Below are 15,159 nucleotides of genomic sequence, written 5' to 3'. Positions count from 1 at the left end.
ACTGAAGCAGGAAGCCTATATATAGAGAGAGCCCAAGTCTCCGGCCCTTCTGGTCAGTCCATTGGAAAATCGATATTAGATTTTCACTTAGACTTCCGAAATTTCTCACTGAAAATACACTAGTCCTTACAACGGCTTTGAGGTCATAGAGGCGAATCAAATCGATTAAAACATTTATGTTGTTGATTTGATTGGCCGCCACAGGCGAAATTCGCTCCTCATTTGCATAATATTAAACTTGGCCAAATATTTTCACTTCGCTTCGCCCTGTTCGCTTGCCTTCGCCCCACTTCGCTTCCCTCATAGGAATGAATGGTGAATTTCGCTTCGCTTTGCCAAATTTGTGTGCATGTGTCCCCGGCGTGAGGCACACAAGGCATGTTGTTATGTGCCTATGACATGACATGAAGTAAGGAACAAAAACGAACCCCAACACCAAAACCCTTGGTAAATCAGAGGCCCTTTGTAAGGACGTTTGTAATCAGAGGGCTCTCTTCAGGGGCGTCGAAGTAGGGGGGAAAGTGGGACTCAGTCACCAGGGCCCTACGTATTGGGGGGCCCCATAGGGAGTCAGTTTTTTTTTGTGGGGGGGGTCCATTTGAGCTAGGTCCATAGGGCCCAGAATTTGGTGCTACTCTTAACAGTACGCTTTCCCGTTAGGGCTCTCTCTAGGGCCCCCAGATAGCCAGAAGTCATGACCCTTAGCAGGGGCTTTCATAATCATAGGATCCTCTGAAAGCATTCCCCCTACTTCCTTGAACCCCTAGTTGGCAGACGTTACGGCCTCAAGAGTTTTCACAAGAGGCACTACAGCAGGGCCAGGGGCCGTCTGATTGCCGTCCCCCGCCGCCCACCAACCCACCCCTTCCCTCTGTTTTCTTCAGATATGCCCTATAACAGTGTAAGTAGTCATAAGATCCTAGAGAATAGAGGCCCTCTGATGTCACAATTGGCATCGGCATCGCTATGGGCCCCCCCAGGCCCCTGGACCCCTTGGGCCCCTGGGCGCCGGCCCCACTGGCCCGGTCCATAATCCGGCCCTGCGTATACAGCGACGTAATGACGTGGCTTCCCTTAGCACCACGAGCTATGGAAAAGCAAACTGGTTCTCAGCTGGCTCGCAAGTTGAACGAGTTGTGAACCAGCACCAGCACTGGCCCTGAACCAGCCCTGGAACTGATTTGGCGGAAAAGGGCTATCTGAGCAGCATTTGGGAAGCCGGGTTGCTACTACACAAGTTGATTGTCAACAAATCAAAAAACTAACAGATGCCATGGATGGAAGGCTCAGGGCAGTTATTGAAAATAAGGCTGGCTATATTGGTCACTGAAATATTCTGAAGTGCCAAAAGTGTTTATTTGTTAATTCTGAGTTGTTTGTGTGTTACTCTAAAAATTTAAATAAACAAGTGAAATGGGAAAATTTTAGCTTTTCATTTAGTTGCATAATAATTCTGCACACTAAATGTTGTCTAATAATTGTGCACACTTATATATTCCCCTGAGAAAGCCTAAACTCCCTTTTCCTTTGTTAAACATTTGGGTTTTAGGTTTATTAACAATTTGGATTGACTGAGAGCTCTGTATTTGTTCAACAATAAAATTAATCTTCAGGAATACAACTTGCCTAATAATTGTGCACACAGTATATATCTGATATACTTCTCAATGCCAGCCAATATTATTGAAAAATTTACTGGGAATATTGATCTAATTTCCAGGAAGTATACAGCAAATCTGAGATGACCAGTAATCTTGACATTATTTCAAATTTGGTGATCTGAGGTACTGTAGAGTTACACTTCTGAAGAAACAGTCTTTGTCAAAGCCAAAATATAAATTCTGAGATTCTGTAGTAACAAATATATTAAGTCAGCTAATCTAGTGCATACAGCGAAAAAGAAGCATCTTAAAGTCTGCATTCAGAGATTATTTGTGTAACTTAATGTATAGGATAAATGAACATAATAATAATAATAATAATAATAATAATAATAATAATAATAATATATTACAGGTTGTGCACTCAAAAATGGCACTCAGGGAGAAATTATATATCAAATTATATAAATCTGACATCCCAGAATTAATTTTACCAAACTTTTACCAACATGTCATCTTGGATCACATAACCTGACAGTCGAGTTATAAAAAGGTAGCCAGAACCCAGCGTATAGAGGCTGAGTGAATGTGGTGTGGACGCTGTGGAGGAGCCTCATCGTGTCAGAGACGCTGTAGAAGGACAGAGTTCCTGCACTGTGATCCACATACACTCCTATTCTGGAGGATGATGGACCTCGGAGCACAGTTTTTATTCTGTTGTGCCAGAAAGAGACAGAGGAAGAAGAACACCAAAGACTCCAGGACTGACTGTTGTATCCAAACACACACTTGTAACCCCGTCCTTTCCTGCTGATCTCTTTATAAGAGACTGATATGTTCACACCATCACCGCTCCACTCCACCTCCCAGTAACAGCGTCCACACACACTCTCCGTACACAACACCTGAGTGTAAGAGTCAAATCTCTCTGGATGATCAGAGTATCTCTGATCTCTTTCACTCCATGTCATTGCTCTGTTCTTCTCAGTCAGAAGGAGTTCTCGGTGTGCTGTGTTTGGATCCAGAGTCAGATAACAGAAATCTAAAACAATAAAATGTACACAGGTTAGATGTTAATCACAGGATTTATAATGTGTATGTGAGAGAGACACCTGTCTCTGTTTCTATTCTGTATAAAATATTTTAAATATTACCCAACATTAGTCATCAGGAAAAGTGTGTGCGTGTGTTTTACACCTACACTGCAGAAAATCTTCTCTCCTCTTTGGTTTTGAGGGTAAAATCATCTGAAATGCAGCTGTGGAGACAGAGACAAAATTGAGCCTGAAAATGATGTGAAAGTTTAAAGCATGGACATCTCACTAGCATGACCACGTGTTGGTTTCATGGCATCAACTGTCAACTACGATTTGGTCCAAAAAAAAAAAAAAATCTCAGTGAACAGCATTTAGAGGAATCATTGAAGCTTTTAAATGTTTTTTTTTCTGAATGATTTTGTAAAGTTAAAGCAGGATTAATCAATTCGTTTCAATTCTACAGTATTTGTATAGCACTGTTAAGTCAAACTACAGTTTAAGAAAGGGGTGATAACTCACTAGCCACACATCAGCATCCTGAGAACAAAACAGAAGAAGCAATCAGCTTAATTACTGTCTGGTGTACTTACACTGGCACATGACGTCATACACGCGACACAGTGTTGGAAGTTACAGGCGTGCAATTAAGAACCATGCTAGAATAGATGCTGTTTGGATGCTGTTGTGGGAAGCTGTTAAAGTTTTTATTAGTGCGGTGATCCGTGGACTTTTGTGTAGAACTTGGAACATCTACAAAGACTGAAGAGGCAACCGAGTTTTTTTTTTTTTTTTTTACCTATTTGACCGTTAGCTATGGCAATCTGCTAACTGCTCTGCCATCAATGAAATGCTTAATGGAGCTGGTTTGCTGAAATTAAAATAAAAAGGAAAAGGAAACGATTCTTCTGGTCATTGAGTGAAATCCAGTTTTATTCTCCAAGTAGATGTTTCAAATCTCTTTTCAAGTTGGGGAATCTTCACAACCACACAAACAACTTGACAAGCACTGTTAATAGTGGATGTCATCACAAAACAGCTTTACAGAAATCCGGATATCAAATTGTAATTGAAATGTATCCCTAATAAGCCGGCAGCTGTGATGGCAAGGAAAAACTCCCTGAGACAACATGAGAAAGAAACCATAAGAGGAACCAGTCTCAAAAGGGAACCCATCCTCATCTGGGGGACACCTATAGTGATCTGTAGGCTATCCACGCAGGGTCATACTCAGCAGCAGTGAGTGAATTTCAGGTGAGTGAGATTTCAAGCATCAGGATGGATCGATCAGGTCCAGAAAGCAGAAGGAGCTAAGATCACTGGTATCTCAGGAGTCACAGATTATAACTGCTGGTGAGGTAAGTTCACATTTTATTACAGTTTACTGCTGTTTATCTTATTTGTTACAGAAGAAGTTTAGTAAGATTAATTTGTGGATTTGCGATTGAGCTTATCTTCATGTAATTTACAAGGCTAATGGTTTTGGCTATTGCCTTATGGTGTTGTAAAGGTAATTTTACATAATCATACATCAAACTTCTGTGCAGTCTGGATAGTCCTTATTCCTGTTATATGAATTTTATAGTTGCCTTTACCAACTTTAGAGCCAATTAATATTTTCGTCCAGGACACTTTTACTATATAAACGGATTTTGTTGACTCACAGATTTCCTCAACTCGTTTTTTCAGATCTGAGAGAGAGTTCCTCACTCCATCAAATGAGAGATGTTGATTGACAGTGAAGCTGGGTGAGTCGTCACATCCAGGAGAAACACAGAGAGACGGGAAACTCTACAGAGAGGAAACACAGAATAGAGAAGGAGAAAAGTGTAGGAGAAGAACGAATGAATGTCAGACTGAATCAGACCAAAGACACACTTGGGATCTCAGACAGGAACATTTATTGTTGCTGTAATGAGCTTTTAGGAGGAAACTTTGTGAGGAACAGCGCCCTCTGTAGATCAGACAGTGAGTGTTACCTGGAGGAAGTGGATGTGATCGTGTGTGAGTGAAAGCTGCTCCAGCTCAGTGACTCTCCTCTGAAGATCAGCAATCTCCTGCTCCAGTTGCTTCAGGAGTCGTTCGACTCGACTCAGTTCAGCTTTCTCCTGAGCTCTGATCAGCTCCGTCATCTCCGAGCGCTTTTTCTCCATGGAGCTGATCATCTCAGTAAAGATCCTCTCACTGTCATCTACTGCTGCCTGATAATGCATCTGTTAGGACACACATGCAAAGGATGATTTATGACTTTTTCTTGCTTACTGTATATTGTCTACATTTGTATACCTGAGACTTTTTTTTCACTCCTCACCTTAATAGTGTCCACAGTCTGTTTCAGCTCCTGCACCTTCTTCTGCTTCTCCTGGATCCTCTGCTGGGATTTCATCTGCTCCTCCTTTAGCTCATTCTGAGAACAAATACAATAAATTTAATTATTTCTGCACCAGGAGGTCAATGTGTTAATATTAAATACAGTTAAAAAGTTAAATTTACAAACCTCATTTCCAGAAAAGTTGGGATATTTTTCAAAATGCAATTAAAACACAAATCTGTGACTTGTTAATTTGTGTGAACCTTTATTTATTACATTACAGGCATTTAGCAGATGCTCCTATGTATTACACAAGGAGGAAGCCATTCATCAATTCTATACAGAAACAACACTGATTTTTCTGGGCTTGAACTCATCTCAGATGGACTGAAAGACAGTGGAAATGTGTGCTGTGGTCAGATGAGTTACATTTCAGCTTATTTTCAGGAAGAAGTGACATATAACAAGCACACACACATACCCAGCATTTTGGGGTTAGGTGCCTAGCTCAATGGCACTTCAGCGATGGATTTTCCTACTGGTCTAGGGAAATGAACCAGTAACCCTTTGGGCCCCAAGCCTGCTTCTTTACCCTTCCCTGACCTTTAGGCCATCACTGAACTGACAAAGGTACAAAGAAAATATTTTCAATAGTTTAACTGACCAACTGAATTGTAATTTGTAAATATAAACAAAGTTAGAATTTGATACCTGCAACACACTCAAAAAAAAGTTGAGACAGAGGCATTATTACCATTGGGTTATATCACGTTTCCTTTTAATAACACTTTTTAATCATATGGCAACTGAGGATACTAATTGTTGCAGTTTGGCAATTGGAATTTTTGGCCATTCTTGCTTGATACAAGACTTTAGCTGCTCAACAGTCCGTGGTCGCCGTTGTCTGAGTCTCTTCTTCATGATGTGCTATACATTCTCAATCGGAGACAGATCTAGACTGGCAGCACCCATTCAACAGTGGTTCAAGTGTGCACCCATGTGGTTGAATGGGTGGGACCCATTCAAGATCACACCCATTCAACAGTGGTTTATGACCTCGCCTTTTATGCACTGAGATGTCTCTGAATTCCCTGAATCTTTTCACAATATTATGTACAACATAATGACATACAAGCCCTGTGATGACCTGGCGACTTGTCCAGGGCGTACCCCGCCTTTCGCCCATAGTCAGCTGGGATAGGCTCCAGCTTGCCTGCGACCCTGTAGAACAGGATAAAGCGGCTAGAGATAATGAGATGAGATAATGACATACAACTGTGTGTCATCCGCATAACAGTGGAAACTAATACAATGTTTACGAATAATATTACCCAGAGGTAACATCTATAAAGAAAAAAGCAGTGGATCCAAGACAGAACCTTGTGGAACACCAAACTTTACCTCAGTATGTCTAGAAAAATCACCATTTACATCAACATGCTGATAGCCATCAGTCTATTTTTTATGAGACATACAGTGGTGCTTGAAAGTTTGTGAACCCTTTAGATTTTTTTCTTCAAATATGTATCTATAAATATGACCGAAGACATGATCAGAGTCTCACAGAATCCTAAAAGTAGATAAAAAACCCAATTAAACAAATGAATAAAAAATTATATACTCTGTCATTTATCTATCAATGAAAATGATCCAATATTATGTCACTGACTATAAGTATGTGAACCTTTGTGTTCAAATCACCATAAGTATGTGAACCTTTGCGTTCAAAGGTTTGTTTTTTCAAAAGTTTTTTTTTTAATCCGGTGTGACCCCCTTGTGCAGCAATAACCACAACTGAATGTTTGTGGTAACTGTTGATCAGTCCTGCACATCAGCTTGGAGGAATTTTATCCCATTCTTCTGTACAGAACAGCTTCAACTCTGGGATTTTGTTGGGTTTCCTCACATGGACTGCTCACGCAATATTTCGTTTGGATTAAGGTCAGGACTTTGACTTGGTCATTTCAAAACATTAATTTTATTCTTCTTTAACCATTCTTCTTTGGTAGAATGACTTGTGTGATTAAGGTTGTTGTTTTAATGCATAACACACTTTCTCTTGAGATTCAGTTCACAGACATATATGCCTATTTTCATGCTATTTTCCTTTATAATTTGCTGGAATAATTCAGAATTCATCATTTGATCAATGATGGCAAGCCATCCTGGCTCAGATGCAACAAAACAGGCCCAAACCATGATACTACCACCACCATGTTTCATAGATGGGATAAGATTCTTATGCTGGAATGCACTGTTTTCCTTTCTCCAAACATAATGCATCACTTAAACCAAAATGTTCTATTTTGGTCTCATCTGTCCACATTTTTTTTCCCAGTAGCCTTCCGACTTGTCCAAATAATCTTTACTAAACTGTAGTTGGGTAGCAATGTTCTTTTTGGAGAGCAGTAACTTTCTCCTTACAACCCTGCCATAAACATCATTGTTGTTCAGTGTTCTCCTGATAGTGGATTCACGAACATTAACATTAGTCATATATGCCGCTTTTCCACTACAAACGCGGCTGAGTTGGGCTGAGCCGTGCCGTGCTGAGTCGAGCTGAGCGGGGCTGTTGGAGTTGCATTTCGACTACAACCGCGCTGAACTGTGCTGGCTGGAAGTGGGTGGACACATTGGGTGGAGTTAGCGAAAGTTGGTGGACGTTACATGATGTCGTTAAGCAGCGCAAACAGTGACATCAGTGATCTTTTAAGCGGTAGTCTCACGACCCGAATAGTAAACAATAAACATGGAGGACATGGAGTCGTTAGTGTTGCTGGTCTTGGTTCTGTGGCTTGTCGTCACCGACAACGCGAACAGATACTGGCAAGAGCGTATAGATGAGGCGAGGCGCATAAGGCCTCAGAAATTCTCGTAATTTGCAATTCTTCTCCTTCCGGGTTTGCGGTGTTTACAGATCCCAGCGTGCTCGCGGGGCGTGTGTGGGCATGTGAGGACACTCCTCCTCACCAATCAGTGCACAGGGGAGTGTCTGCTCACGCCCCCAGACTCACTCGGCTCGCTTTGGCTCGCTTCAGCCCCACTCCAAAACGGTACGAGTTTTAGGGGCTAAGCAGGGCTGAAGCGAGCCGAGTCGTGCTGTTTTTTGGTAGTCGAAACGCGAGCCGTGTCGGGCTAAAGTGAGCTGAAGCGAGCTGAAGTGAGCTGAAAAAGGGTAGTGGAAAAGGGCCATTAGTTGCATAGAAGTTACCCTGGGTTCCTTTGTGACCTCATGGACTATTACATGCCTTGCTCTTGGAGTAATCTTTGTTGGGCTATTCCTGGGGAGGGTTACAGTGATCTTGAATTTCCTCCATCTGTCTGACTGTGGATTGATGGAGTCCAAACTCTTTAAAGATGGTTTTGTAACTTTTTCCAGCCAGATAAGCTTCAACAACTCTCTTTCTGAGGTCTTCAGAAATCTCCTTTGTTCATGCCATGATACACTTTCACAAATATATTTTGAAGATCAGATGTTCATAGATCCTTGTTCTTTAAGTAAAACAGAGTGCCCACTTACACCTGATGGTCATTCCGTTGATTGAAAACACCCGACTCTAATTTCACCTTCAAATTAACTGCTAATCCCAGACGTTCACATAGTTTTGCTACTCACAGATATGTAATATTGGATCATTTTCCTTAACACATAAATGGCCAAGTATAATATTTTTTTGTCTCATTTGTTTAACTGGGTTCTCTTTATCTACATTTAGGACCTGTGTGAAAATCCGATGATGTTTTAGGTCATATTTATCCAGAAATTTAGAAAATGCTAAAGTGAATAGAGAGTGGAGTCTTGGAGAAGGACTGGATAAGTTCATGAATGAACATACAGCTGTGTGTGATGCAAAAGTATGGGAACACTATTACCCTCTCACTTTCTGAACAGATGAAGTTCTTACTTTTTATCTGTGTACCATTAATGAGACCTTAAACATGTTTTTCATTTCCAAGCAGTGTTACCCAGCAATAGTCATACTGTACGTTCCTACGTCAATATCGGTGACAAGAACCACTTTCTAAAATAAATGCAAAAATGTATATCATGAAATTAAAAATGAAATGATTTAAAATCAAAAAGAATTACACTGTCATGTGTGCACCTGTGGACAATAATCTGTAAAACAATACTGTACGAGTGTCAGCTGTGTACAGTTCAGTTGGCTATGAAGAGGACCCATATATTTAACATTTATTTACCAGCAATACTATTACTTTTGTGGAAAAAAATCACTTCACAAACTTTCCACCAATTAAAATGCTCTTACAATTGTTCTCCATAAAATTAAAGCATTTTGTGCCCTATACCTGACTAAAGCAACTTACAGTGTCCTGCAAAAGTATCCCACCCCGGTGTTTGTCCTGTTTTGTCGCATTACAAGCTGGAATTAAAAATGATTTTTGGTGGATTAGCACCATTTGATTTACATAACATGCCTACAACTTGAAAGGTGCAAATTGCATGGTTTTTTTTTTGTGACCGATTTGCACCTTTAAAGTGGTAGGCATGTTGTGTAAATCAAATGGTGCCAACTCCCCAAAAATCTATTTTACGGTGATTCCAGCTTGTAATGTGACAAAACAGGACAAACACCAAGGGAGATGAATACTTTTGCAAGACACTGTAGCTACAGAAATGACATTAAATTAATACTTTGTATGAGCTTCTCTAGAAAATATTAGACTTTTGGTTCTCACCTGTTTTTCATTTCTTTCTGCTTTAGTTGAAACCGTATCGTGGTCTTTGTGCTCATCCATCGTACACAAATAACAGATGAAGCTTTGGTCAGTACGACAGAAGATCTCGATCAGTTTGTCATGTTCAGAGCAGATCTTCTCTTGGAGCCCTGCACAGGCTTCAACTAACTTGTGCCTCTTAAAGGCAGGAGACTGATAGTGAGGTTTAAGATGATCTTCACAGTAGGAGGCCAGACACACCAGACAGGAATTAATGGCTTTGCGTTTTCTCCCAGTGCAGGAATCACACTCCACATCTCCAGGTCCAGCGTAACAGTGAGCAGGAGAAGCAGCCTGGAGTTCAGTCTTCTTCAGTTTCTCCACCACTTCAGCCAGCATGCTGCTCCTGCATAGAACAGGTCTTGGAGTGAAAGTCTCTCTGCACTGGGGGCAGCTGTAGACGCCCTTCACATCCTCCTGATCCCAGCAGCCATTAATACACACCTTACAGAAACTGTGTCCACAGGGAATAGCTACAGGATCCTTCAGGAGATCCAGACACACTGGACAGCTGACCTGATCCTGATCTGAAATACCAGCCTCTGCCATTTTCCTGTGGGGTGTGTGTGTGAGAGAGAGAGGGTGTGTGTGTTTAAGTTTTGTTTTCTCGGAAATGAACTTCCTGGTTCTGTGACAAAAACAGCAGGTGTGACTTTAAAGTGAAAGGGAGTGCAAGGTTTCAAGAAAAGGTGTGGCTACAGGACAAAAGTGGTTTAAAGTGTCAGGTTAATTGAATTCTAATTTGTTCCAAGTATCTTTGTTGCATGACACAGCTTGTGTATTTGAATGTGTTTTTGCATCATCCGTAAAATGTTTGTGAATACAGCATCACTGACATCATTGTCAGGATATTAAAATCAAGCAACAAAAGTGGGATACATTCATATCATCAATTTTTTAAGATGTACCTTACCCAAATTAAAAAACAAAAACAATCCAAAAGACCAAGTATGCCATAGTTTATGTGTTATGAGTTATAACAGATTGTGTTTCTTCATTATCATATCAGATCAAACCATATTTTAAGATAAATTCATACCTAAATTCAGGTAGTTCTAAAGGGTTCACTTACTTTTTCTAAAATCCCAATATAAGCCCCAATATATCAATGGTACCTCACATATATGCAACTCACCCATGCCATGGGCACTGATGCCCCCCATACCATCACAAATGCTGGCTTTTACACCTTTCTCTGATAAACTAGATGGTCATGTTCACCTTTTGGCACTGAGAATTGATGCCCAGTTTTCCCCAAAACAAGCTGAAATGTGATCTCATCTGACCACAGCACATGTTTCCACTGTCTTTCGGTCAATCTGAGATGATTTTGGGTCCAGAGAAATTGGCACTATTTCTGCATAGAATTGATGAATGGTTTCCTCCTTACGTAATACAGGTTCAGGTTGCATTTCTGGATACACGGTGCTCCATCGCACTTTGCGACTGTGACTTGCACACAGCAAGGTAAAACACAGCAAATTTAATTATGTTAAATTGTGCCTAAATCAGCCCTGGATGCCACCAGAATGCACCATTTAAAGTGTCTAATTTCAAAATTTTCTGGGGGACCATACCCCCTGAGGAGCCTTCGGGGCCCTCCGGGTCAAGCCATCCCTTCCGGGCTGGGCTGCGCATCAGTAGCACCGCTTTGATATATAATCTCTCATCTCATTATCTCTAGCCGCTTTATCCTGTTCTACAGGGTCGCAGGCAAGCTGGAGCCTATCCCAGCTGACTACGGGCGAAAGGTGGGGTACACCCTGGACAAGTCGCCAGGTCATCACAGGGCTGACACATAGACACAGACAACCATTCACACTCACACCTACGGTCAATTTAGAGTCACCAGTTAACCTAACCTGCATGTCTTTGGACTGTGGGGGAAACCGAAGCACCCGGAGGAAACCCACACGGACACGGGGAGAACATGCAAATTCCGCACAGAAAGGCCCTCGCCGGCCACGGGGTTCGAACCCGGACCTTCTTGCTGTGAGTGAGGCGACAGTGCTAACCACTACATCACCGTGCCGCCCATATATATATATATATATATATATATATATATATATATATATATATATATATATATATATATATATGGGGAAAGCTCTGCTGCTTATTGTCGAATCTTCCAAAATAGCGTGACTTGAAGATCCTCTAAACTTTTCAGTCTTATTTTGCCTCTGTCCCAACTTCTTCTGAGTGTGTTGCAAACATAAAATTCTGACTTTGTTTATATTGACAAAATACAATCAAGTTGCTCAGTAAAACTATTGAAAATATTTTCTTTGTAATTTTTGTCAGTTAAATAAAGGTTCATGTGAATTAAGAAATCAGATTTTTGTTTTTATTGCACTTTGGAAAATATACCAACTTTTCTGGAAATGGGGTTAGTATATTAATCATCTCTGTAGGACATCTATGTTTCTATCTCTCCAGAGGTCCTCTCTTGGCCAATTCCATATCTACAGTGAAGCTTGGTGGTGGTAGTATCAGGTTGATGCAGATGTTTTATAGCATCAAGGACTGGGAGGCAGTGGCGGCTCCTGAATTTTTTTTCAGGGGGGGGGGCAATTTTCCCCCGTTATGTCTACACGGACCATAAAATGTCCACAGGACTGAAGTAAATTGACCTTGGTAGCAAGTCAACTGTTCTACAGAATGTTCTGTAAATAGATTTTCTACTTCAAACTCCATGACCAGCAAGAATTTTACAGACTGTGCAACTTAAGGACAAACAGGAAAGTGCACTTACTGTAACAAAACATTGTAAATAGTTGGCTAACATAACAATAGCAGTTGAATAAATAGATGAGTGGATCTTTAGATCTTGCAATTACTGGTATTTACCAAGGATATTACCAAAGTGATAACTCTCAGAGCAAAGTGTGGCAAATATAAAAATGCACATTGAAAACATCAAAAGTGAACTGATTCTGTGACTGTGTGTGTGCACACGCGTGTGTGTGTGTGAGTCACGAAGTCAACCAAACCCAGAAAAACACCACGGTGACTGGAGCCCTCAGTTTCATCTTTGCCTCGTAGAGCTAACTCGAACACTCCACAAAATTTCACTCATTGGGTGAGCCGGTTTAATATGTGCCTGTTCTTGCTCACCTCATCGTTGTGGCGGTGAACTGCTAGCCTGTAGCCCTCATCCGGTTGTGTAGCGATGTTCACTCTCCCAAAAGCCGAAAATTTCAGGCAGCTGCCCATGTGAATCTTTGATGACTCATGTTTTTTTTATTTTCTCCGACAAATGATGCATGTCCGAAACTCCAGTGACTGTCCAAGCAGTGTTGTCCGTGGAGCCCCTCCAGGGTGGAAAAGTAAGCAGGGGGAGCAGAAAACCGCTGAGGCGTCCTCGCAGCCAGCTCGCCAGGATTTGCGCTGGGACCATGTTGAAGTAAAACCTCGAGTATATGATTCCCCCCCCCTTGTCAAAATTTGTTTTATGTTTAGACTTGGTCGAAGGGGGTCCAGCTTGTTTTGTTGTCAATTTAGCTCGATTTGATCGCTGACTAAATGGAACTTCTTTTAAGGACCGCACTGAATTGCTTTCCGCATCCATCTCACCTCAGAAACTGAGCGGATCGAACACAACTTTGCCGCGCTTCGCAGTGACGTAAGCACGTTAGGGCAAGCCCCTCCGGAACCCATAGAGATTGCATTGAAGTGTCAGTCAGGAGAAAAAAAAAATATTAACATGGGACTCTATCAGTGAACTCTTGGGCGATTTTCAGCGTGACTGAAATCACCCCAAAAGGGGCGGTACTCTAGAAGCAAGACCACCCTGATTGGACAATGATACCCAGAGACAGATTAAAACGGCCTTGAGCAGCGCTGGTGAAAGTTTGTTTTAAAAAAAGAAAACTTTTTTTTTTTTTCGTTTTGGCAGTGCGTCGCCCAATCGCCCTTATGCACCAGCCGCCCTTGCTGGGAGGTTCACCAGGATCATGAGTAAAGTGAACAGATCAGTGTTCCTAGATATCCTCAAGAAAATTTGCTCAAAAGCACCCAAAACCTATGACTGAGGTACAACATAAATGTCACTTTTCAGCATATCAATATCCCTAAAACATATCAAAGACAATGTGCTAGGACAAGTTTGTGGGTGTGTTTGAGTGGTCCAGCCAGCACCTGGACATGAATCCAGTTAAACATTTCTGGTGAGACCTGAAAAGAGTGGTACAGAGCCACTCTCCATACAACCTGAGACAGCTTGAGAAGTTCTCCAGAGAACAAATGGAGAAGACTCTCACATCCAGGTGAGCCAAGCTTGTAGCATAAACATCTATGAAGATGTAATGTCCTGAGTAAAGGGTCTGAGTACTATACATTTAATGTTAGTGATCACATTCAGCTAAACAAAATGAACAAATCAGATTTCAATTAATATGACTGTAAACAGAGACGCTCCTTTACACTAAAATATCTCTCTCCAGCTGTGCTTTATTTTTAAATCTGAACTCCCTCTCTTTGTAAAGCCACACCTCCTCTTTCTGGCACACTATAACACACACACACACACACAGAACCAGGAAGTTCATTTTGGAGAAAATGAAACTCACACAATTCTCAGTCTCTCTCCCTTTGTCTCTCTCTCTTGTTCTCAGTGTGTAAATGCATGAAAAAATGGCAGAGGTTAGTATTTCAGATCAGAATCAGTTCACATGTCCAGTGTGTCTGGAGCTCCTGAAGGATCCTGTAGCTGCTCCCTATGGGCACAGTTTCTCTAAGCTTGGGTTACTGTCTGTGCACAGTTTGGCATGTTCTCCAAATGTCCATGTGAGTTTCTTCCCACCTCCCAAAAACATGTCTGTCGGTGGATTAGAAAGTGTAAATTGCCCCTGTGTGTGAATGAGTGTTTGCATCCAGGGTGTGTGCTCACTTCACACCTAGAATTCCTGGGAAAGGCTGATAAATGTACCACTGTGATATTAAAACAAGTGTATTTATGTTATCCGTCTGCCCCCTGGTGGTCATTGCTAGTACCAAAAAATATATATTTTTTAAATTATGACACATTTTTAACTGTGATGTAAACGATGCTTACCTCTCTTTTTTTACAGGCTGTCGTGTGAAGGTTTCTGCTATAGAGGACAAAATGTTTGAGTTTAGCAAAAGAAAAAAAATTAAAAGGGTTACCTGATATAATTACAACCCCGATTCCAAAAAAGTTGGGACAAAGTACAAATTGTAAATAAAAACGGAATGCAATGATGTGGAAGTTTCAAAATGCCATATTTTATTCAGAATAGAACATAGATGACATATCAAATGTTTAAACTGAGAAAATGTATCATTTAAAGAGAAAAATTAGGTGATTTTAAATTTCATGACAACACATCTCAAAAAAGTTGGGACAAGGCCATGTTTACCACTGTAAGACATCCCCTTTTCTCTTTACAACAGTCTGTAAACGTCTGGGGACTGAGGAGACAAGTTGCTCAAGTTTAGGGATAGGAAT

General features: G+C 41.1%; 1 protein-coding gene across 1 annotated transcript; it reads right to left on the bottom strand.

The window, feature by feature from the left end:
- Positions 1-1,678: 1,678 nt before the first annotated feature.
- Positions 1,679-10,299, bottom strand: LOC132864443 (tripartite motif-containing protein 16-like). Its single transcript, XM_060897858.1, has 6 exons — positions 9,648-10,299; positions 4,947-5,042; positions 4,615-4,848; positions 4,300-4,426; positions 2,803-2,859; positions 1,679-2,643 (listed from the first exon to the last, which is right to left on the bottom strand). The coding sequence occupies exons 1-6, from the start codon at positions 10,233-10,235 to the stop codon at positions 2,114-2,116; spliced, it is 1,632 nt and encodes a 543-aa protein (XP_060753841.1). The 5' UTR covers positions 10,236-10,299; the 3' UTR covers positions 1,679-2,113.
- Positions 10,300-15,159: the final 4,860 nt, after the last annotated feature.

This window comes from Neoarius graeffei, chromosome 17 (genome assembly GCF_027579695.1).
Source record: "Neoarius graeffei isolate fNeoGra1 chromosome 17, fNeoGra1.pri, whole genome shotgun sequence".
Classification (NCBI taxonomy): Eukaryota; Metazoa; Chordata; class Actinopteri; order Siluriformes; family Ariidae; genus Neoarius; species Neoarius graeffei.
The sequence above is the reverse complement of the archived record's forward strand: the minus strand, read 5'-3'. Positions and strand labels throughout refer to the sequence as shown.

What these genes read in the sequence shown, in the direction of transcription:
- LOC132864443 (XM_060897858.1), bottom strand. Translation starts at nt 10,235, where the DNA reads ATGGCAGAGGCTGGTATTTCAGATCAGGATCAGGTCAGCTGTCCAGTG. An exon ending in AAAACGAGTTGAGGAAATCT is followed by an intron (nt 2,860 to 4,299) that starts GTGAGTCAACAA and finishes CTGTCTCCACAG; the next exon opens with CTGCATTTCAGATGATTTTA. An exon ending in GAGAGAAGATTTTCTGCAGT is followed by an intron (nt 2,644 to 2,802) that starts GTAGGTGTAAAA and finishes TTATTGTTTTAG; the next exon opens with ATTTCTGTTATCTGACTCTG.